The sequence below is a fragment of the Lates calcarifer genome, linkage group LG11 (genome assembly GCF_001640805.2).
Source record: "Lates calcarifer isolate ASB-BC8 linkage group LG11, TLL_Latcal_v3, whole genome shotgun sequence".
Taxonomy (NCBI): domain Eukaryota; kingdom Metazoa; phylum Chordata; class Actinopteri; family Centropomidae; genus Lates; species Lates calcarifer.
Genome location: NC_066843.1, coordinates 8,369,030 through 8,392,545, shown reverse-complemented (window position 1 = coordinate 8,392,545; position 23,516 = coordinate 8,369,030). Strand labels below are relative to the sequence as shown.

Below are 23,516 nucleotides of genomic sequence, written 5' to 3'. Positions count from 1 at the left end.
ACACAATGACACAAAATGTCACACAGTGACATACATTCATTGGTTATTAGCTGACCTGCCCATGGAAATTTTGTTAAATACAGTATATACTGTATACTGTATGTGTTTTAGGTCCAAATAATAAATAAATACATCATAAATATGTAATTCACACAGTTCAAAACATATCAAGAAATAAATCAGTAAATAGCAAATAGGAGCTGTGCAAATTACAGAGTTTGGCTGAAAAAATTAGGTTTTCTGCCGACAGAGACTTCGGAATAATACATTCTTGGAGTCAACCATTATATATTTTAAATGTAAGAGACTCCAGTAAGGAAATCAATTTTAAACAATCTAGTAAGACTGGTTCACTCAGAATATTGGCTTCACTGACTGAAAAATGTGCTCTTTGATCACTGCTATTTTAGAAGCAATGAGAACAATCCAGCTTTGCATTTCTAATCCATGTTATATGACACCCCTTACCCCACCCTCCCACCCCCAGACCTACAGTGTACTTTTCCATAGTACTGAGTTTTAAAGTTTGAATTTGAGCACAACAGCAGAGAAACAGATTTGTAGTGATGACATCAACCCTAGACCACCTGGAGCTGCTATATGGTGTATTCACTTTACTGACCAGAATAATTGGACACTGAATAAATGTAAATTCTGTTGGGGTGGATTTTCTTTTTTGTGGTAGACCAGAATTTAAAGGGGTGAGGTTGTTACCCAGCCTGTGGGTAAAACACAATGTTGAATCCAGTTCTTTCATCCGTTCTCTGTGACTCAACCACCTCTCTGACTGCAGGAAGTCAGGTCTGTTTGCTAACAAGAGAACAACAAGCACAATCTACCATCTTTGCATCAGACCGGGGTCATTGGGTCGTGCAGGGCTGGATAGATGCCCTCGAACATGCCAAGGATTTAGAATACAGACATGTATTGTATCAGAGCTGCATCTAAGCCTCAATATAGATGATATCCAGGTGGGTTAGAGATTCATCTGACTTAATACATTCGGGTGTTGGGTTGATAATGACCTCCAGGGTGGATCCAGCAGACAGCCACACTACCTTGCCAAGGAGGCCTGTGGTGCATGACTTTGTATTAGTCCAACCCAGCAGCAGTGTTGTGGATCGTTCACTTTTCTTCTCCTAGAAGGACAGTGTGGTTATTCATACACACAGTGTCACACACTGTCACCTGAAGATTAATGAAGTAATATCCATCCTTCTTTATGGCCAGAACTTCTCCCTCTGAGATCAGGTTTGAATCTGGTTTATTTGCAACCCATTTCTTGTTGCCTGTGGGTGACAGAAAAACTGCTATTAGCCGTGTATTTGATTTCTTAGAATTGTATTCTGAATATCCTGTGTTGCGTGACAATTTCATGAGAATCAAACGTTTGATCAAACTTGAACTTGTATCACGATAACAGATGAAAATACACGTGATTAAAATGTACGTGCTGGAATTACACATTCCCTCTGAACGGGACGTTATTTGTATTTCCAACAGCTTGTGAATTGTGGCCTGACTCATTGTGTACACATTGTTACAACCCTTGTCAAAAGTTCTGGGGTATGGAAATACTCAAAATAGGACAGCTTAACATCAATAGCCTCAGTACCTCGGTTCTCAAAGGTGAGCATTTTGCCCATGCCCAAGCGAAGCTCCTTCCGGGAGAGAGGCTGTTGGAAAAAGGAAGAGTTCTTATTAATCTCAAACTATTAACATTAGGTGTGGTGTCACCTAATGGCTCCCACAGTGACACACAGCAACATAGACGTTTGTTTGTTTCTTTTCTAACTCAGTGATGAGACAAGTGCCTCCACCTTAAAAGTGAGAACAGCATAGATCATGCACTATCTTCAGAAGGAAAAAGAAGAGACAACAGTTCAGTTTAGTGGCATTTCCCCGAATGTGGCAATGACGTCACTGTGCTTCCTCCAAGAGATGAGGAGAGCGGTTAGACTGTCTGACAGAAGTAACACACAAGAAATGGAAGTAATCTGAGATCAATCTGCCCAAGCTGCAGGATTTGTGTGTTGGGAATATTGGGGTTGCAAAAACATAATAAAATAAAAAATAAAATAAAATAAAATAAAAAAACCTAAAAGAAAATAGCATGACATCTTAATCACCAAGAACATTTGTATTCATAATATAAAAGACAACAGTCAGGTCAACAGTAAAAGCACACTGAAGCTGTGCTTATCTTACCGCAGGTGTGCTGTCTACCTGGATTTTCAGTGTGCGCCCTGGTTCTACAGCGCTACTGTTCTGAGACTGGAGAAGGAAACAGAAGCACAAAATATGCTCATAATAAATCTTATAAGAGAGTTGTAAGTGCCGGCGAATTACGTTTGACCCAACTGTAGGTGCTAAATAAAAAAGCTGGATATAAAGCACTGTCTATCAGAAGCATTCTCCTGTAAAATATTTATTCCAAACACTTAAACACATTTGGTTATTAGGGAGCTACGATGCTACACTTCTAACATCTATAAATTACTCCCATAATACTCCATTATTGTTGTGTCGTTTTGAATCATCTCAGTGAAATGATCTAAAACAGACAAGGGAGTAATGACAGGGGTCTGACAGGAGTAAGCAGCTCTAGGCCACAAGCAGGTGTCTTTCTCACCAGCTGTGCTACTGTCAAAACCACAAGAAAGACCAGATGCACTTCTCAGGTATTTTAACATACCAGATCTTACACTCATCTCCTATACACTGTCTTACTCATTCAAAAGTGAGAGGGCTATAAAAGATATTACAAGTTTACAATGTAAAGTTTGTATGTCATCATTAGTGACCATAACACACTTAAACATTCTGTAAATTCAAGTCTGTCTCACCGGGCCATGATGTCCAGCTGTGAAGAAGAAGATGATGAAGGAAACTTGGATAACAGAGAGGATGGTGGTCCACAACAGGAGGACATGGATCAGGGAATGCTGGCTGTGCTGTGGCATCGTCAGTCCAACGGCAGTGCTCAGAGCTGCCTGAGCCTGGGGAGAGCAGGAAGACTATTGTTAAGAGTTTGACGACTGTACACGGTCCTGAGTTTCCTCTGCTGTGTGCACCAAAGTGTGTGTGTGTGTGTTCGCTTCCTGAGTGCGTATGATGAGGACGTTTTGATGTCTGACTGTGTTCTGCTGTGCTCTGAGTATCTATAGCACAAAAAAGGAATCCAGATGGTACTTTCCCCTGTATGTTAGTAAAGGCAAGCATAGCAAGCCCAGATTGTATCTGCATCTCTGGGGCTGGCCCTTTGCTTTAACTCACCGCAACTCACACAAAAAGAAGGAACAAGACTTACTACCAGGGAGCGAAGGAAGGAACGAAGAACTGTGACATAAAATCATTTCAAAATCAATTGGCCAGTTCCTTATTTATGATGAGACTTTATGAAGAGTTTATGATCCTTTTTTTTTTTACATTAGTGTTTGTTAACACTGAAAGTCATTGCTTTGCTGTTTTTGCTCCCAGTTTCCCCTTTTTTTCTCTCTACACGTCTTTATATTATACATGGTAGAATAAAACTACTTCACATACTTAAAATTATTCTTGAGCAAGATAATGTAGAGAATGTGAGAAAGATTTGATTAAATGTAATTTATAATTTTAGCATTGAATTATTTAAGTTTTCAACCTGGGGTGCTAGATTTTGCCAGCATTTTCTCAGATTTTTCCATTAAAATCTTTGGGGAAAAGGATAAGACCAGAAACTATAGAGATAAAATTAAGTATGAAAATAAACATGGGTGAAATTTATGGACATTTGTGGTTGAGAAGCCACTGCATATTACACTGTGTAAAAGCTGATACTGTTTTTTGTGAACCTCACATACAAAATTGTACTTCTTCAATATGTGGTTAATCATGTATTTACATGAAATCAAACAATTAACTCCTCAGCATCATTATTATGATCTCATCTGACACAACATGTTTATGGAGGAAATTGCTTTGAACAAAATGTCACAGTCAAATTAGTAGTGGAAGTCACAAAATGTCATGATATGTTGTTTACTATTTGCGCTTCTTGAAAATTCCCACCTGCAACTAATTTCTGGTTGAGGTCAGCAAGCACGGTTTCACTTTCTCCGTTTGTACTGTGCTGGGGGAAAGTTTCATGGCAGCAAAACAGGATGGGCTTTGTTTCAGGTATGTGTCATCAGACTACATACAAGACGCGAAGACAAAATGGTACCCGTGGCAGGCTACCTATATGAGTGGCAATGGTCAGGTAACACAATAACAAATAACATGTCCATACATGTTATTGACTTCAGTAGAATTGTGTCATGATCAAATAATGACTGGAAGAATATATCATTTTAATTGGAAGGAGGAAAGCAAAAGGTCAGGCAGCAGCATCCAGCCATATGCACGTTTGAAGCATGTGAGAAATCCCTAGTGGCTCTTGTCCTGTGATGACAAACATGGTGGAAGTGTAGAGGGAAATAAAATCGATTCAGCAGTGTTTGCAGCCTAGTTCTGCATTTTGGAGTGATGTAATACTTTCCAAACCAAAGCCTGACCAAATGGTTTGATGCCAAGTGAATCATAATTTCATTTGAGAGGCACAGAGGAAATGTTACAAATATTTCAAAATGGCCTTTGCGCCAACACAATTGATGTGGGTGAGGATGGATATTTGTGACAATGGGATAAATTAATAGTGGAAACAAGGGCAGTGACACAAAATATAAAGGACGGATGGAACATTAGATCAGAATTTCCTGCAAGCAATGACACACAATCATCAGACTCCAGCCATTTTAGATCCACTGTTCAATTACTACTGTTGATATTCAGTATGTTTACTTCCTCTGATTTTCTCACCATTAAATGATGACTTACAGCCATCTAGTGGATGTTAATCAATAATGCACAAACCAGTGCGACAGGATATTAAAGAAGATTAGAAAATGTCACAGCTACAGCTAATTACAATACGCTTTGTCCTGGATCTCAACCTATTGTAAACGCAGAACTATGACACTGTATGCACCGTACTAAAAAGCACCTGGTATTTCACTATCTTTATTACGTCAACGAAGGATTCCCCAAAGAGAAGCCACAGGTAAAAATACACCTGTGGAAAAGGCACATGTTTACAAATATGTTCATAAGTACATGATATATATAATTCTTCCTGTCATCATTAAAAATGGCACTAGTAGCTATAAATATATCAGTAGTGTGTATAAAAACTTAATAGAAAAACAAAATAGGAAATGACCTGCATTACGTGTTTTATTTTCATTTCCTCCTTTTCCTGTGTCACTTTCCTTTTTCTGACTGAGGGTTTGTGTAGATATTGCCGTGCATTTTCTCAGTTTTACATGGAAATGAAAAAGGAAATCTGAAGATAAGACACAAAACCAGTTCTGCTGGGGGCTTTTACTGTCAGCTGCAGGTATGTGATGCACAGACAGACGTGTAGTTACATATTCCCTCTGACCATGACAGTAAGTTAGACAAATACCTTGTAGTCCTAAAGTTGGTTTGGTATGTTACACTTTGCATACAACACATTAAATAAAAGTTACAAAAGCAGATGGACATAAAACATTTGAAAACTGAGGAGTAAAAAAATAGATATCTCCTATTTTCATTTTCATTTTCAGTTTTTAGATTATAGGGTTTTATTTTTCCATTTTCCATGAAATGTTAAATTCACTTTTAAATCTCAGATGACCATTTATTAATATTTGTTTATAAATCCAATTTCAAATGCATGGTAGAGTAATAAAGTCGGTTTTCCATTTATTTTCTCTCCTCATTTCCACAAAAGAAACAAAGCAAGAAGAGATGAGAGTAGGTACTACATTTAGATCTGAGATGATTATTTGATCAATATTTTGTAAACAGCAAATTTAATTGCCAACAGTTTTGATATACAATAATGCAAAATGCTTAAAAATCCTCTTGCTCCAGCCTTCTCAAATTTTCTATTTCATGACGGTAAAGAGAATATTAGGACATTTTATACACCTAACGGTAATTATTAATTAATTAGTTGTCAGATTCACTGATAATCAAAATAATCCTCAATTCAATAAACAACAGCAGCCACTGTCTCTATGGTGTCAAAATGCTAAGAAATGATTGAGAGCTGTCCCTCTGTCTTTCCACAAGGTGGCAGGAAACCTCCAGTCTAAAACACACAGATGACCGTAGGCATTAACAATTACCAGGAGTTGATCCCTGAGAAATCAAACTGTCTATGCAACTATATGTGACAAATTTAAGAGACATAGGCTTTCATAAGCAAGTTTCCTAAGGAAAAGACTACTGTATATCATGTGTCTAGATTGTGTTTTGTCTGTCTGTTTAATGAACTGGCAGACAGTCAAACAGCAGGAGTCAATACAATGGAAAAATCAATTAACCAGGCAGTCTTGCATGTATAGGGGCACAAATGGAACAACAAAAAATATTTCTTTATTTTTAAAAGTATCTAAATAAAGGATAACACTTTGTGTGTTAAGTTAAGCCACAATTAGGCTAAACTGTCATTCATAATTATCGACATTGTGGAAATTTGGACATTTTTGCAGATGTTTCACCTCTGTAGGATTTGTGCAAACGAAAACAAAATATCCTTAAATATGTGTTATTAGTCTGGAGAGGGGCTGAAGTTGGATGTGGGACGTGTCCTCACATGGGTGGGCCAGTTGAATAAAACAGGAGATATCTCAGTGAAGTGAACCAGGCATTGGACAGACGTCTGTCAGGTGGATCGACCGTGTTTTGAGCTCCAGCCTGATATTTACACACATTGATTTTCGTTGATTTTACCGCGGAGGTTTTCAGAACAGCAGCCGCGTCAAGTCAAACCGAACAACACCGGAAATAATACGATTTTTCAACCAAACTCGCCGCTTCACGGTTACCGGACCAACATTAAACGGACAAGAACTTTATTTTGAAAGTTCATGAACCAGTTGTTTTTCCATTCGTGCTGGTTTGACACAAACGTGAACGCTGGGCTCATAGTACACCACGCTCCCACTCAGAAGTTTGTTGTGAAGTTTAAGCGAGTTCACTCGGATGTTTGTTGTCCCTCCTATTTCCAATTAGCTCCCACCTTTCTTTTTCTCTGCACTTTCGCTTTTTTTAAATGACAAACGCGAAACCCTAACCACAACTAGCGGGTTGGTTGGCTGGTTGTTGACCTGCTGCTGTCAAACCTTCGTTGACATGGATTTGTTGCACCGACGACGGACGGATTGAAAAGTTTGGGAAGTTTCCATCATTCACCAGCCAGTTGCAAGGAAAAGAACGGACTAATTGCAACTACTTTTTCTCTTTTTTCAAAAAAAGGACAAGTTGTTAGTAACTTATTTAGCTAAAGACATGCAAAAGTTGAACTCCACCGGCACCCACCACAGCAACACGCTGCCCCGAGACGCGGAGCTCCCGCTGCGGTTAGCTGACAGCGGAGGAGCCGGGGAAGGAAAGGAGAACGGAGCTGGGAAGCATTTCCTCACCCAGACCGAGGAGAGCTCGTTTTGCACCAAGAGGAAGATGCTTGTCGGTTTGGATGTAATATGTCTTTTTGTCGGTAAGAATTTGTGTGTTTACTTACTTTACATTAATGGTTTTGACCCTAGGTAAACACTTCTTCGGTTGCTTCAGTTTTAAAGCTTGTACAGTTATTATCTTTTGAAAATACCCACATACCTGTTAATTTCTCTTGTTCTTCTCTTTTTTATTGCACGCATGTCAACATCAGTCCTGGAAATGTTGACTTTTTTAGAGGTTATAAGGAGGTTAAGCGAAGCTGGTTTTTCAGGAGGGAAAAATCACATTGGATGGGGATTTGTTCAAGTTAACGAAGCTGCAAAGCATTTTTCCAGAAGTCAAATGGAAACTGTTCAAAGGGGCAGAAAACTTTCAGTTTGGTCCCCTTGGTGCACGTGGGGGCAAGAGAGAGGGGAGACAGGGATGGAGGAGTTTTTTGGGGGGGCTCACTCAGCTGGCAGGAGCAGAGTTGTCCCGGGAATTCATCTGTTCCCATGGTAACCCTCAAAGTTCCCGGGAGAAGAACGTGGGAATTCTGATAAAAACATGCCCCCGTGCTTGTGTTCTCGTGCCGAAAATTACCTCTTCTTTCTGAGTGCTTTAGTCTCTCTCGCTGCAGGAATTACTGGATGTCAGACACAAACAATTTATAGTGCTCGGCTGGAAAATTACCCAACAGCTTTCACGAGGAGAGTTAGAAACATCAGTGCAACAACATGTGGACAACAACTCAGGGGAAAGTGACATAATGATAATGCAGGAGTGGTCAAAATGAGTCTCCACACACACAAATTGGATTTAATAAGATAATTGTGACAAATAATGATTGTTTTTATTATGAAGTAATCCATCAGTTAGAGTGTTTTCATATTTTATTGTACAAAATAATAACGTATTACTTTTACTTAAAGTTTGTTTACCAGCAGTCTCAACTCCCCAAAGTTTTCAATTTACAATGGAGAAGAGTCATCTTGTCTTGTTTAGTCTTTTTTGTTGATAATGGCAAACAGTTTATAGATATTCACAACTGTCAGATGAATCATAATTGGCAACATCCAATGAGGCTGCAAATGGTGATTATTTTCATTATCGTTTGTTAATCTGCTGATTATTTCCCAAATTACTTAATTATTACTACACAAGTTAAAGGACTTTCTTTCATATTGTTAGAACACCAACATGTTGACAGTGTTGAGGTGCTTGGTATAACTGACTCATGTGTTTGGGAGTTTAACCCACAGCAATGTATCACATGGTAGGAGATGTCTGCGTGTGTAATTTTAATCTGCTAAGAATCTGTTGACTATAGATATTAGAGAAACACTGGGGAGGGAAAAGAACAGTATCTCTAACTTAAATGTTGTAGCATCAAAGGCTGACAGCATGGGAACACTTCTGTGAAGTGCCAGTACCTCAGAATTTTACCTGGACATCAGTAAACATACTTAATTACTTTCCACCTCTGTTTAGTCTCGTGGGGAATCACCTAAACTCCTCTAAACGCCTGATGGTGGCATACATTCTGAGGAGCTGGACAAAATGTAATTTCATAAGTTTCATGTCGTCATCTCACATGACTGTGATACGGAAGGGAGCATCAATGTTTGTTTGTGTGTGTGTGAGTGTGTGTGTGTGTGTGTGAGGGAGAGTGAGTGAGTGCTTATTTGGACCGGCGGCACGAGAGAGGCGGAACCCGTCTAGGCAGCCTGACAGGTCTCAATGTTGCCGGCAGTTAAAGCATAGGAAGTAGTTCGGCAAACAGTGTGAGGCAGTTAGTTTCATTGCTGTGTTATTCTTCACCCCTGCAGGTATGCTATTAGCTGTTTGCTCTGCATACTGCTCAGAAGCTTTGTTCAGTGTATAGGAAGTGTCTGGCGACTCAGCATCAGTCAGCACGATGGAGGAAATAGTCTCTCTCAGTTCCCTTCCTTAGACACGCACCGAGCACACCACTGGCTCTCTCACTGAATTGTGTGCCCTGACCCCTCCTCTTAACACTGAGTCACTGAGCGTCAAGGTGGACACAACTGTGATGATTCAGAGAGTCAGTAGGTCCTCAGACTGAAATATACTTAAAAAAAAAGAAGAATAAAATAGCTAATAGATAAAATAGTTTAATTTGATCCCTTGATATGTTTCTGATACAGTTTCAAACAAAAACAGTGCTTTACAGTTTTATCAAACGCAGGAGTTGTCATCGCAGATCAATAACCACACCATAACCTAATAAACAACACGTGATGAATACTGAAATGAGAGCATAATGCTGAATGATAGAATACAATATGATGCACTGTTGCACGGGTAGAGTTTATTAGCTATTAGGTTACTCACAGAGTCCAGGCTGTCTGACTGCATCATGCTTATCTCTGTCAACCATCATGGCAGTTATCAGCAGAGCCCTGACCTTGACTCATCTGTGGGCATTTGGCGCTGAATGCCATCACTTATTGGAAGTGAATCGGGCCCTTCATTTAACTAAATCCTCTTATCTCTGACTAACCCAATTTTCCCTTAAAAATGGCATCATCAGATTTCCTCAGACGGTTGACCCGCCGGCATTATTCACTCTGTAAAGGGACTCATTCACCACTGTAACTGTGGAATTTTTCCCTGAAGCATCCTTCCTCATTATCTTATCAGCTGAAGAGGGAGTCCACAGTGTTCTGAGGTCTTCCTAGCCTCTCCATGTGTCTTAATGTTTACTTCACATTTAAAGTGATGACATAAATCTTTATGTAAAATGCTGGGATCTTGAGGACTTTAAGTGAGGCTTTGACTCAGGTTACCTGATCATGCTCTTACTCAACACCGGGCTTGTCTAATGTTGTTTTACCTCAGTAGTAAGGCAGTGTTGAATTATGGGGCTGTTCTGACACGCACACCATAGATGCTTCACAGAGATGGATTGTTCTGGTTCAGCTCAGTGTCAGTGAGCTCCATGTAGGCTGCAGAATGCAAATGCCTGAATCTGTTCAAGTGTTTGCTTGTTTGTTGAAGTGCGTGCATGTATTCCTGGTAGGGCTGGAGGGGTTTGACCAGAAGTGAGCCGACAGAATCTGCGCCCTGTGGCTGCACCTAAGATCTAGTGTCCAGCCACCCAGAGGTCAGGAGGTGTCGGGTGTTTGTCATATCTACCAAGCATGCAGGGACAGGCCTCCCAGCCTGCACTGCTATTTCTCTTCTGCACAGGTGGTCCTTACTCTGTCACCACCCCAATAAAGTCAGTTATTGCTGCTCTTAAGAGTAATTGGGAAATGATTGGAAGTGGCACCCACTATTAGCTCATACAGCTTAGAGGAAGATTACAGTTGCCACTAGCCTTGACCCTCTTCTAGGGGTTAATTGTGAAATAGTTAACATACAGAGGTTGTTAGGCAGGAATAAACTAATACAGTAACAAAAAAATTATTCACTATGGTAATAAATGTTGTAGATGTATCTATTTAAAAAAAAGAAAGTGTTTGATTCAGTAGTAAAAACAAAACTAGTTTTTGAATACTTTGGAAATAGAAAGCTGGAATCAGTTCATCACTGTTGTGTGTGAGTGTGTTTTTTGTTCTAGACGTGAAGCAGCATGCCAGGATGAGAGGATCGGTATCTACCTGAGTGATCTGAATTCTGAAAGGGCCCCGTCTTTCCAGCCTATCTCTGCTTTTGCCCCCTTCTTTTTTTGCCTCCTCTTTTCTTCAGACTGTCTCTATTTTGGGACTGAAGGTGTTCCAGCAACTTAGAGAGGTGTGTGTGTGTGTGTGTGTGTGTGTGTGTGTGTGTGTGTGTGTGTGTGTGTGTGTGTGTGTGTGCGCGTGCTTTACGTCTGTGTGTGTGTTTTGGGCGGGTGGCGGGTTTATGTTGGAGGATTCCTGGTTCTTCTCTTTTGACAGAGAAAGCTGCCAAGTGAGTGAGACACGTCACAGCATGTTGGTGTGTACCGAGCCAGGAATATTTCATTTTCTCCTTTGTGTGTGTATTTATATGTGTGTGCGTGCTTATGAGTAAAAGAGTGGGTGTGGGTGTTTGTGTGTGTATGCGTCATTGCGACTGCTAATGCGGACACCCTACTACAGCTGCCATGTGCGTGCTGTTTGTTGACATATTCGCCGGTGCTGTTTTGCTGCACATTTTAGGCCATGATCAAACACACGCCAAAGTTATGAAACACATTGGCGTCAATGTGCGGCTGACAGATGGAGCACCATTAAAAATGGTACAGTCAAATCATTAGCTAGTGGAAGAAGTGATTTCGCTTGCTCTCCATTAGTGTATTAATGCATCTCCTTCCCATTTGAAAGCACTGCAGAGGTTTAGGAATCCATTAGCAACTCCCTTCCTTAGACAGACTACATGCTTGCATTCACTGTACTTTGCTGTCAGTACATCTCCCCTCACCCATTAGCACACCACAGCCAGCTCAGGCCTCAGAGATGTCTCAGTCGCCTGAAGGCTGAGGGGCAAGCAAGAGCCTGAATGAGAGAACAGCCCCAGGGAGGCAGAGGGTGGAAAGAGAGAAGGGGTTGAGGGCCTACAGTAGGGGTCAGAGGTCAGACCCAGGGGCGCCTGAGGGATTTTATCCACAGCTGTGTGTTTATGTCCAAGTGAGGAAGTTGTACTCAGAGAAAGATAGGAAGGGTTCAGACAGCAAATAGCTTCAAATTAACTTTTAATGAGACAGCTGCAATCTTCTCCTTGACGATGGTTCCATAAGTGCCCAGGGTGGTCCATAGGTATTAGCTGTAATGAGTGAATAAAGATGTGAGTAGTGCTCTAATCCTCAATGCTCATTAGCTAGAATGGGTCTGGAGAGGCTTACCATCAAAGTATCTACCTGGATCTGAATACAGCCTGTAGCCCCGCCTTTGCGGCTGTCAGAACTAATGACTCGTCCTCCTCTGTCTGTCTCCCTATCGTCGAAGACTTAGACAGCCCCCCCTTGGCGCCGTGGCATGGTTTCACATCATCAGGAACATTTTATCATTGTGTCACATCTCACCTGCTGAAGTCTTCCCTCCCTTCATCCCCTCAAGTTCCTCTCTGAAGTTTCTCCAACTGCATGTTCCTCTGCAAAACCAAAACACACTGACAAAACAGCCCTGCAGCCCTCAACTTTTTCCATACATACATTACTGCCACAATCAGGCCGCTTCATGCCAAACACTTCCCCTGCAGTCTAAACCACAGACTTGTTTCATTCTCGCGTCGCAGACTGGCAGCCCTCACCTCACTGCGCACACCCTTACCTCCTCACCGCAAAAAGCACCAGAGAGCCCACTTTAAAGTTTTGAAGGTACATACCACTGTGGCGGGTCCTTTATGTTCCTGCTGAATCAGACAGTCAGACAGACAGCCCACTTCAGACCTCACCACTCATGCCCTGAGATCCAGAGCTGGGCTCCAGGAAACAGGTCAGTGAAGTGTGGAGAGAACAGAAGCAGCTGTGGGAGGCATGTCTCCACTGGCCAGCGGCAACAGTAACACTGGAAGGGGCGAGCAGGAACTCTCCTGGTGTTATTGTGGAAGGTGAAGCAACATATAGGCAGCTCCTTGCTCACAAAAACCATTATATTATTTTACTTACACTTCTTTTGGTTTTTGTATTTTTGTTGATTTTGCTTCAAAAAATATTTGCATTTTTGGCAACAAAGGTACTTTCACTTGTCTCACTGTTTGTCTCTGGGCCTTTTTGGAAGCTGTGTTTTTCCCACTGTATATGATGTAGATACGTGCACCATATGCCTTTAAAAACAGAAAAAAACTGCATCAATTAAATATGATATTAGCTGTTTTTAATACTAATACTGTGGGCAAAGGGAAAAGGCCTGCTATAGCTTACAATTGCATATTTTGCAAGTAGGGTTGGGGGTGGAAGAGTAATGTGCCATGATAAATGAAGCAGTGGTTGTCTTCTTAAGGAGGTTGTATGGAGTCCAGCTGCAGCAGATGCTGATGATAGCAGATGGTTAACAAAGATTCAGAGCTGCTGTGGCTCCTCAGCCCCTCTTTGTTCTCCACTGATTAATCTCTTTGTGCTGTCATCAGGGCAGACAAAACAGATGAGTCTTTCAGCACAAATCCAGCAAATTATGGGAAACGGAATGGGTGTGTGTCAGCGCAGGGGGCCGTCACTTGCCCTACCTGGACTGGGCCACCAAGGAAGAACGGGAAGAACCGCCTCCTAGGACACTCACAGTACTTTAATTGGGTTTGTTGAGTTTATGGTTGCCAATCATAATCACAGCCCTGGTGCGAATGACTTTACCCCCTGTTTAAGTGTTATCTACCTTAGAGTGGTGTATGTGTGCGTGCACGCGTGTGTGTATTCATTCTTTTGTGTGCTTGAGCTTGTGTGGTGGTGCGTAGTCTCTTCCCGCACCGCCTGTTTAAACAAAGACTTTTTTATATCAGGTGAGACATAAAAGAATCAGCTTTGCCCTCAAAATACCTGACGCAGACTGAGTGGTGATTAGATGAAAGAGCAGATCACTGCAGGCTTATAGAGACAGCTTTATGCAGTTAAAGTCATTATTGCACAAATAATTATACAAGCCCACCCAGCCCAACTGCAGACCGCTTTTTATGAGCATGTTAGACAGGCTGTCACACTGCTTTTCATAATGTTGTTACCAGGGATTATCATGCTCGCAAAGATTCATATTACGACACTTCACAATTCAGTTCACAAGCTTTTTGGTTTTTTGTTTTTTTTCTAAGCGAGGTTGACTTGAAAGTAAACAAGCAGCTTAAAATTTTGTTGGGAAAACACTGGCACATGCAAGCTGGTGAGAGGCCCATGCGAGGGTGGACCACCCCTGAAGGGTGCTGTAGCAAGCTGGGCTACAGCCCAGGCTCAGCCCAGTATAAGCTGCAGGCCAGATGGACCTGTGTTGACAGGTCACTAATTGTCTGTCCTCCAGTTCTATCAAAGGGCAAATGTAGAACTAGGCCTGTACAGTCAAATATTATCGGGTGTGATGACACAGATGGCAATTATTGTGCCTTAGATATAGCTTTAGGCTGTGTGTCATGCTAATCTATTAGGGATGCTCAAGCTGATTGTCCTACTGCAGCAGCATCCACAGGAGTTTGTTTAGGCCTGTAATAGTGAATGGGCTGTTTGCCTCAATGCACGTCTTTAGGGTTGTTTGATTTCATGTGGTTTTCTGGTCCTAGTGTGGTTCATTTGGTTGGTTAGTTTTTTTCCCTGGTGCTAGTGGCTCTTTTGCGGTTTGTTTGGTTGTCTGTTAGTCTGTGTGGCTGCGGGTTTTGGTTTGTTTGCATCCAAGTGTGGTTTTTATGTGTATGTGAGTGTGTTGAGTCTGTATGTGTATTTGGGGGTATTCTGCTGGTTGAGGCGGGGTGGTGTTTACAGAGCGGGTCCCAGCAGAGCCCAGATCTCTGACCCTCACATTCCAGAACCACCGCTAATCGCCTCCGTCTGCTGTTCTCCATAGAGGAACCCTGCAGCATCTCTCTTGGCTCCATCTCTCCAGTTTTCTCTCACCCCAGTATTACTGCCCTCACCCCCATTTGTCAATTTTCTAGCCTTTTGGCCATGTGTTTTGGCCTAGTTCTCAGTTTTTCTATTGATTAGTAGGTGTTAAGCAATATGACCTTTAAGCATGTCACTAAATAACTATCATCTGCCCTCTTTTCTTTGCACTCTGCCTTTAATCACTTTCTCCATAGGGTTTTTTTATTTCTTGCTTTTGGTTGTTGTTATTCTGCTCTCACAGTGAGCTCATTCTGGGCTGTGGTCATAGATGTGTAAATTAGAACCAGAAAAGTTTCTCAGAGTGAGGCACATATCCCCTCTGCTCTCATTCCTCCTCTTCTCCTTCCTCCCTCCCTCTCTTCTTCTCCCCCCTCCTTTCTTTCTGTCCCTTTTGACTATTTGAAAGCATTCCTGCTTTGAGTGTCAGGCCCAGCGAGCAGCACATTCTGGCCTTGCTGTTTGAGCCGACCCACTCCTCCGCCTCCTTTTGGGTCCCCTCGCAGGCCTTCCTGGGCTGGCTCTCTTTTGAGCATGTCTTGGCCAGGTGCAGAGGTTTGCTCACAGCTGCCTGACAGATGATGTGAGGGTCTCTGGAGTGTTTTTGTGTCTTGTTGTGAAAACTGTTTTAATGTAGTTGTAAAGCATAGAAGCGGACTGTGACAAAGGAGCTTGTAATTTGTATGGGATTGTGCAGATTCCAGTTTCCATGTGGTTTCACTGTTGTTTTGTATTTTATTTATTGTACAGAACCGAGAATAACTACTCACTTATGTGCTACTCAGGCTGAGATAATTTGGTGGATTTATTTTATTGAGAAGCTTTGTAAACAGCTTTGCCACACTGGCGTGACCTTTGGTTCATGGCAACTGGTGCCGTGTCTGTCCATGGACTTCATGCAAAAATGGGAAAACAAGGCAAGCCATCAGTACTGGCGGGCCTGAGGTAATAGAATATGCTGCTAACTGGCTCAGCACTTCATGGTTCCCATCAGACCTCCATATATATTGAAAATGATCCCTTAAGAGGTGCATGTTCCTACTGTAACTCAGAGTGTTTGGGCCTTAATGGAGATTGTCCATTATCTGTCTGTCAATGTGGCTAATTATTGATTATTGGGAGAGGACTGGCTATATTGTGGAATCTCATGAGGACACATAGGAAGTCTGTTAATGGATGGTATGGATCTCTCTTTCCTATAAAATACTTACACGCAAAACGGTTATTTTATGGCAGAATCAATGTTAAACACTGTACTTTATGCCGCAACATTTGAACACACAAAAATATTATTAAAAAAGACCCAGTGAAAAAAGCTGCTTTATTTATGTATAATAAGAACTACCAGTGATTATATAGTCAGTAAATGTAAACTTTCATGTTCCAATCAATGGTCAGTATGTCATCCTTAAATATTACTTTCAATGTTAAAGTTAAAATTCTATTCTATTCTTATTTTGTTGTTTTGCTTCATTATAGTGACACATACAACCACACACACACACACACACACACTAGTCTGTGGTGCAGTCATTCTGTTCCATTTCCTGTTACTCAGATAAACACATCATGGACACCAGGAGACTCGTCAAGCCAACAAACTGCAAATGTTGACTGTGTGTTAGATGTGTTTTTTTAATTGTTATCATTCAAAACATGTTTAAAATGGAGTGTATTGCATTTTAACCAGATGAAAAACATCCACACCCACTCATTTTAAACCAGAGATGAACCTGGCCATATCTCTGCATTTCTCCACCAAGGTACAATACACACAGATAAGGGGATTACAAGTACGATTAGGAGATTAAGAGATGTGTGTGCATTTTATGCAGATGGCAGAAATGAACCAGGAAACCCTCATACAGGATATGAAAAAATGTTTATCTAATTCTCCAACCATCTTAGCTAATACAAACTAATCAGAATGACTTCAAGTAAACTGTTTTCTGTAATATTACTGTTCCTAAAGATATGAAGTATACCTTGCACCTTTCAGTATAATGTGGTACAACACTACTTCTGTGGTGGCAACACAGTGTCCTCAAAATCCAACATTAGAAGATTCACACAATAAGATTTGACCACAGATGGCAGGGGTTATGTCATTGGATTGTATTTAAGTATGTATGAGCATAACAAAGTCATATTAATAATCCAGTGGTTTCACTAGATGCATCTGTCACTTTTTTATAAGGGTAGGAATCCCAACGACACCACAACAGAATTCCAACAAATAGATAGCACCCGTGTGTTTATGTGTTTGTGACTTGACGTACATCAGTGCGTGACTGTACTGAATTTATGTAGGTGTGTGAGGAGACGCCTGTGAATGTGGCAACTGAATGAGACGAGTGAGAGATTTGGGTCAGATGAGAGGTGTTTCCTATCTCTCTTGCTCTTTTGTTGGCGTCACAGCCTCTGCTATCTGCCTACAACGTGTTTCCCTCTCCCTCTCCCTCCCTCACTTCCTTACTCAGGCCCATTTTAAAATAAATGGAAGTGAGCTGGTTTTTATCTGTGTTTTGTCTTTCTGTCAGGGCAGCATGACTTTGACTACAGAGGTCATTAATGCTCATTTTTGACAACAGTATCATGTTCGTAATCCAGTCTGGCTCTATCTCAGGTACAGTACAGTCACATAGCAGTAGAGAGTTGCCTCTTTATGTGTTTCTGTGCTGATAGCCTCAAATCTGTAGATTATTACTCTGGTTTATCAGTTCAGTGAGTTTCCAAGAGTGGTATGGGTGTAAGTGTGGGTTGTGATAGCAAACAAACAGAATAATAACTAAAACTGAAACAGAGCCAATGTGGACATAGTCACCTAGGTCAGGTATTCATGCCCTGTCTTTTGTTAGCTAAATAATACTGATTTATTGTGCTCAAAAACATGTTTGCTTGCCATTGTTTGTGTGTTTGAGTGCGTATTTGTATGTTGTTCCTTTTGGCCTGATTTTGACTGTGTATCCTGTGCACTACTCAGTCACGTAGTCTGAGAGATTCCCTGGCAGGAGCAGTGTTTTGGCCTGGGTGCGTTCCAGCCAACCAGCAGGCCTGGGATGACAGGGAGAGGCACAGAGGTTAATGATTAGTCCCATGTTCTTGCTGCATTCCATGGGGTGACAAGGGGACATGGGATAAGGGACAGAGAAATGGAGCGGGCTGAGCAGGCCTTTACTGGGTTGTTGGCTATTAGTACACACAGAATAAAGGCTTTGCAGCTCAGCCCTCGTTTGTGGGGATACAAAGGCCATCTCCCATTTTGCCCACATTAAAATGTTGCACAACTTTTACCCAGTGAACCTTCACTGTCAGGCTGTGAGGTTTGTTTGCTTAAGTGAGTCAGACCTTGACCAGGTTTCACCTGATACAGATTAATGTCCAGCCAGGAAGTGTACTGAATACATATGTGGGACAGTTGTTAATGTAAGATTAGATGGATTAAACCAGAAGTTGCTGCTTTCCACTGGAACAAAGTGTCATTGTTAAACAATACCCTGCCCTTCCTACACTGGGTTTATTGTCTACCTTTGGCACACTGAAACTTTCTCTGTAACATGCTCTCTTAATATCTTCTTCCTCCTTCCTCATATTAATTCTTCAATATCATTCCCATACCCGTGCCTTGTCTGTCTTTTGATGTCCATCATCTCTCCTTCTCCCTGCTCCTCTGGTGGAAGCAGCTATGTGTGGAATGCTTGATCCCCCGGGAATCTGGAAAGCATGTTGTATCTCATGACATTCTCCTGGGAGGCAGGAGAAGGCCACCTTTATGTTAGTCACTGGTACCTACTATCTCTGTATCTCACTGTCTCTGTGATCCTTGTTGCACGGACCATATACTCACAGACATTCATCAAGCCATCTTTTGTTTTTGTCTGCCTCCCCTCCCTTTCCCTTCCACATTTCATCAGCCTCCATCCCATTCTTTGCGTGCGAGTTGAAGGCAGTGACTCCTTACAGACGAGGCTTTTTCTGTGGAGACTCCAGCATCACCTATCCCTACTTGGAGAAAGAGGCCATCCCTGACAGCCTGCTCATCGCTGGTGGTATAGCCATCACTGGCCTAACGGTAAGACAGTGATACCTGTTGAGTAATAGCACAGTGAGTTAAAGTTCAGCCATCACTTTAATATGGAGAAATGAAGCGTGTGTTTGTTTTAAGAGCAAAACAAACATAGTTTCACTCTTTCAGTATTAGTGCAGCAGTGTGGTATGACTTTCTCTGTCTGGTTTCTCTTTCAGATCGCACTGGGCGAATGCTACCGGGTGCGTTTCCGAGGTGTACACTCACGGGCTTTTGTTCGAAACCGTTATGTGTCATGCCTGTATAAGGAGCTGGGAAGTTTCCTGTTCGGTTGCTGTGTGGGTCAGTCTCTCACCAATATGGCCAAACTAAGCGTGGGGCGCCTGCGGCCCAACTTCCTGTCTGTCTGTAACATCACCTATGCGTCCATCAACTGCGCTGAGGGCACCTACGTGTCCCAGGTCGTCTGCAGGCAGCCTAATCAGAAGTTGGTGGAGGAAGCAAGGTGTGTGGTGTGTGTGCATGAAAGATTTTCCTTTGAAGTGTTTCTGTGTATTTACTAAGGGTGGGGTATACAGTAATGTGACTCATATAGTAAATGTGTAACCTTCTGCATCTTTTATTGATCTTCTCTTTCAGGAAGTCTTTCTTTTCTGGCCATGCTTCCTTTGCAATGTACACCATGCTCTACCTGGCAGTAAGTCGCTTTTGCTTTACACACACCCCCACTAACACATCTGGAATGTGACCTTCACATACACCTGAGCCTGTGGTGTATAATTACAGTTTTTGGTATTGTGTTTACAGTTTTGAGAGAATATTACAGCTCTTGCTTTCATTTCAGTTATTAGATCCCTAGAGGCCAAGGACACTGTGTGCAACTATTAACCAGATAAGCTAATTAAACATGCACCAACACCCACCAAGGCATGTGCTGTTAAATACATTCACACTTCCTGATCGTAAGGGAGGGGATCTTTGAGAGCAGCAGTCCTCCAAAGGCATCCCGCTTCAAACTGAAAGAGCTGGTGAGACAGAAAGACAGGGAGGGGGTGGAGGGGGTGGGGGATGGTTAGAGAATGAGGGAGAATGTTTTCCACGGGGAACATGAATAGATGAAGAGACTACGCAGACAGAGGAGGCCTTGTTGTGGGTCTCATTTAGAGGAGGGGGTGGAGGGCTGAATATGCCTGCTGAGAGATCGACAGGCTTCTTTCAGCAATAGACACCCTCTAAACCCCCCCCCCCCCAGCCACCCCCATCTCTTCATCTTTCTCTTTCTCTTTCTCTCACACTGCCCACTAGTCATGGGCACATTGTGGGAGAGAAATGGCAGTTAGAGGGAGACAAAAGCACATTATTACCTATGAAATATTCATATTCCTCAGGTATTCCCCCTTCATTAACCCTTAAATTATAGTTTTAGGTGGCTTAAATATTTTGGCGTGTAAAGCTAAAATGAATAAAATGAAGTGAAGATGGCACTGTGGAAAATTCAAAGAGAGGAGACAAGAAAATCACTGCCCCTCCCACTTGCACTTGTGTACCATAGAGGTCTAAATGAAAAGCAGCTCTTCTCTGAAAAGAAAGAGATAGACAAGGATGAGTAGGGGGAGAGTGAATAAGAGAACTGAACTGAAGAAGTGGTCTGAGAAAAACAAGGGCCTCAGTGTTTGTTATCTGTTTTCTCTCCTATCCACATCACACTCCATTGTTTCTCCACACTCATACACACACACACACACACCACACACTGCAGACACAAATACACAGCCTTGCATGCAAGTTTGCTGCTGGCTTGTGTTTCAGCAGACTGTAGACAACCTGGAGAGAATGTGTCAAACCTGTAGCTACATGCCACCCGCACCGTGGCCAGCTGCTTGTGTTTAAGGCAGGAACGGTGACACCTTCTCTCAGGCGGGATAGGAGAGGAAAAGAGGGACCAGGCGAGGGTCGGCCCCAGTGCAGGAATGTAGGCCACGTTCTCCCCAGTGGTTGACGGGCCCAGACAGACCTCCAGTCACCTCATAAAGAGAGCTCTGCATCTGCATCATGCTCACCCTGTGACCCCATTTTTTTTTTTTACAGACACAAACATCCATTCTGCACTCTAGCGCTGATGCAGGAGATGAGGATGAACAAAAGGAGGAAATGGGGTGTAGATAGTGTTAATGGACTCGTGCCAAGCTTCTGCTTCCCCTCCGGGTTGCAGACTGAGTGGATGTCCATGTTTCCCTTGTGTGTGTAGGACTTGAATCATTAGACATAATTATCAGTTTATGTTTATAGGGTATACATTAACACGCAGGATCCCACATATGCATGCATTCACTTGTCTGTTGTGGTTATACAATCAGTAACAATCTAACAGCAATATTTGTATACTTTTTTACAGTTCTACCTGCAGGCACGGTTGTCATGGCGAGGAGCTCGGTTGTTGCGCCCACTAGTACAATTCCTCTTAGTGATGATCGCTATCTACACTGGCCTGAGTCGCATCTCTGACTACCGTCACCACCCAACCGATGTCCTCACAGGTTTCATCCAAGGAGGGCTCACCGCGTACTGGGTGGTATGTTGAAAATCACTTTTGTCTAAATAGTCTTGAACAACAGTTATCTCTGTCTTCACAGGATTTGTTTCTCTCTGCTCTCTGTTGACTTGAGTTAGCTTAAACAATAGGCTCTCTCACTCAATTTCCCCACTCTGATCTCTCTCAGTGTTTATAAACAGAGGATGATTGACAGTGTGTGTGGTCTGTGTATATTTCCTGACATGTTTGGTGTCTGTGCCTGCAGGCCTTCTACATCTCCTCCATGTTTAAGCCGTGCGCCCGTCCAGACCTGTCTCCCACCAGCATGTCCCTGGAGAGTCCCCTGTCCAGCCAGCAAACTGTCTGTTAGCAGGCAAATGCAATCACTCTAGGAACCAGATGATAAGAGACGATGGACTGCAGAAAGACAGGGAGAATGTCAGATAGCACAGGTGAGCAGCTTAGACAAGAGAAAAAGGGAATTATTCTAAGAGAGGGATAAATTAAAAGTGATGAGAGGAGTGAAGTGAGTACAATCTACACATGCTTGCTCTTTTGGGCACACTGATACACATACAAAACACACATTCACACAGTAATCTAACATGTTCACACACTCACACATGTGAAATACAAAAAGCACATATGACTGTGAGTCAAACCCGTCCAGTGAAAAGAACTGCATAGTAATATTACAGATATTTTTTTATATATGAAAAAAAAGAGTAAAAATGTCTATTTTTCAAGAGGATTTTTAGAAGCTGCTAATATAGTTGCCAGTTTGAACTTGTTTTCCTCTGTGATGGAGGCATTTGGTCAGTGCGTTTGATTAGCTTTCAAAGCAAAACTGGTCACTCTTTGGTCTTGGGTGAGAGAGGAGAAAACGCCCGCCTCCTCTTTGGTTTTGATCCTCTGCTCAGCTTGGAAAACATTACCCAGCAGCTGTGAACTGAGACCATCAGACCTCAGATGTAAAGACAGCTCTGTACAAAGTGACAGAACTGGCAGTGATAAGGAACAAGCACTGGCATCAACTTCTAACTGTTTTTACCTTCAGTGGCCCGACGTGTCACTGTCTCTAATCAGACTGCCCTACATCACTATGACCTAACAATAACCTGTATGTAAGCAAAGAAAAAAAAGCAGTATTTGTGCTGTACTACAATGTTATCTTTCTTTGGAGTAACCGAGGCAGTGATGGGGAGGAATCAGGTAACTTCCCCTCCCCTTCGCTGCCACTTTTCTGTACTAACCACTTTGACTGTGTCTCAGAGGTGGAGGTTTGACTGAATTTTTAACCTTTGCCTTTTGCCCCTGGACTCCAATCTCTGAGCTGCACCTTGATTTATGCCACTCTGACAGGAGAGCCAATGTGGTTGTGTGACCCCAGCAACCCTCCTGTGCATCTTTATTAATAGCACTTGAACGTACATAATGGAACCTTCTAATTATAATCAATATTATATATTTTATCACAAGTTTGAATAATCAGTGTTTATATTTGTTAATGTCTGACTCATACACTATATTTTCTTTGTTTTTTTTTTTGTTTGTTTTTTTCTTGAAATGATAATTATTCAAATTGAATGTAAATAGGTATGTCATTTTATAAACCAGAATTTCAAAAGTATTAGTTCCAGTTTTGGACAGTTTTTACATGTTTATGTTAAATGTTTGTATTTACATTTGTGTTGATCAGGTACGGAGACTTACTATTGTATCTGTTGTAACTACTAGACTGAGCCACAGATATTATTGGAAAGCTATATTTTTTGTGTTCCCAGTTATTGTTATGTGTCTGTTTTGTCTGTGAATGCCAGAAAGGCAGAAATAACCACTGTAATCAAAAAAAACCAAACCAATAAAATGAATGTTGAATGTTTTTAACCTCTTCTGCCCTCTATTATTTTTAGTGTCAGCAAGCTGAAAAGTAATTTACCGCA

The 23,516-nt window shown here is 41.9% G+C and overlaps 1 protein-coding gene across 1 annotated transcript; it reads left to right on the top strand.

Moving 5' to 3' along the window:
* The first annotated feature begins 6,712 nt into the window (after window positions 1-6,712).
* ppap2d (phosphatidic acid phosphatase type 2D) lies at window positions 6,713-23,455 on the top strand. The gene is made up of 6 exons (XM_018704596.2): window positions 6,713-7,567; window positions 18,928-19,085; window positions 19,259-19,545; window positions 19,680-19,737; window positions 21,436-21,612; window positions 21,839-23,455. The coding sequence occupies exons 1-6, from the start codon at window positions 7,360-7,362 to the stop codon at window positions 21,941-21,943; spliced, it is 993 nt and encodes a 330-aa protein (XP_018560112.1). The 5' UTR covers window positions 6,713-7,359; the 3' UTR covers window positions 21,944-23,455.
* The last annotated feature ends 61 nt before the right edge of the window (window positions 23,456-23,516 follow it).

Bases quoted from the DNA above. Each gene is read 5' to 3' on its own strand.
- ppap2d (XM_018704596.2), top strand. From the start codon at position 7,360: ATGCAAAAGTTGAACTCCACCGGCACCCACCACAGCAACACGCTGCCC. The intron at 7,568-18,927 runs GTAAGAATTTGT...ACATTTCATCAG, and splicing joins TGTAATATGTCTTTTTGTCG to CCTCCATCCCATTCTTTGCG. The intron at 19,086-19,258 runs GTAAGACAGTGA...TTTCTCTTTCAG, and splicing joins TAGCCATCACTGGCCTAACG to ATCGCACTGGGCGAATGCTA.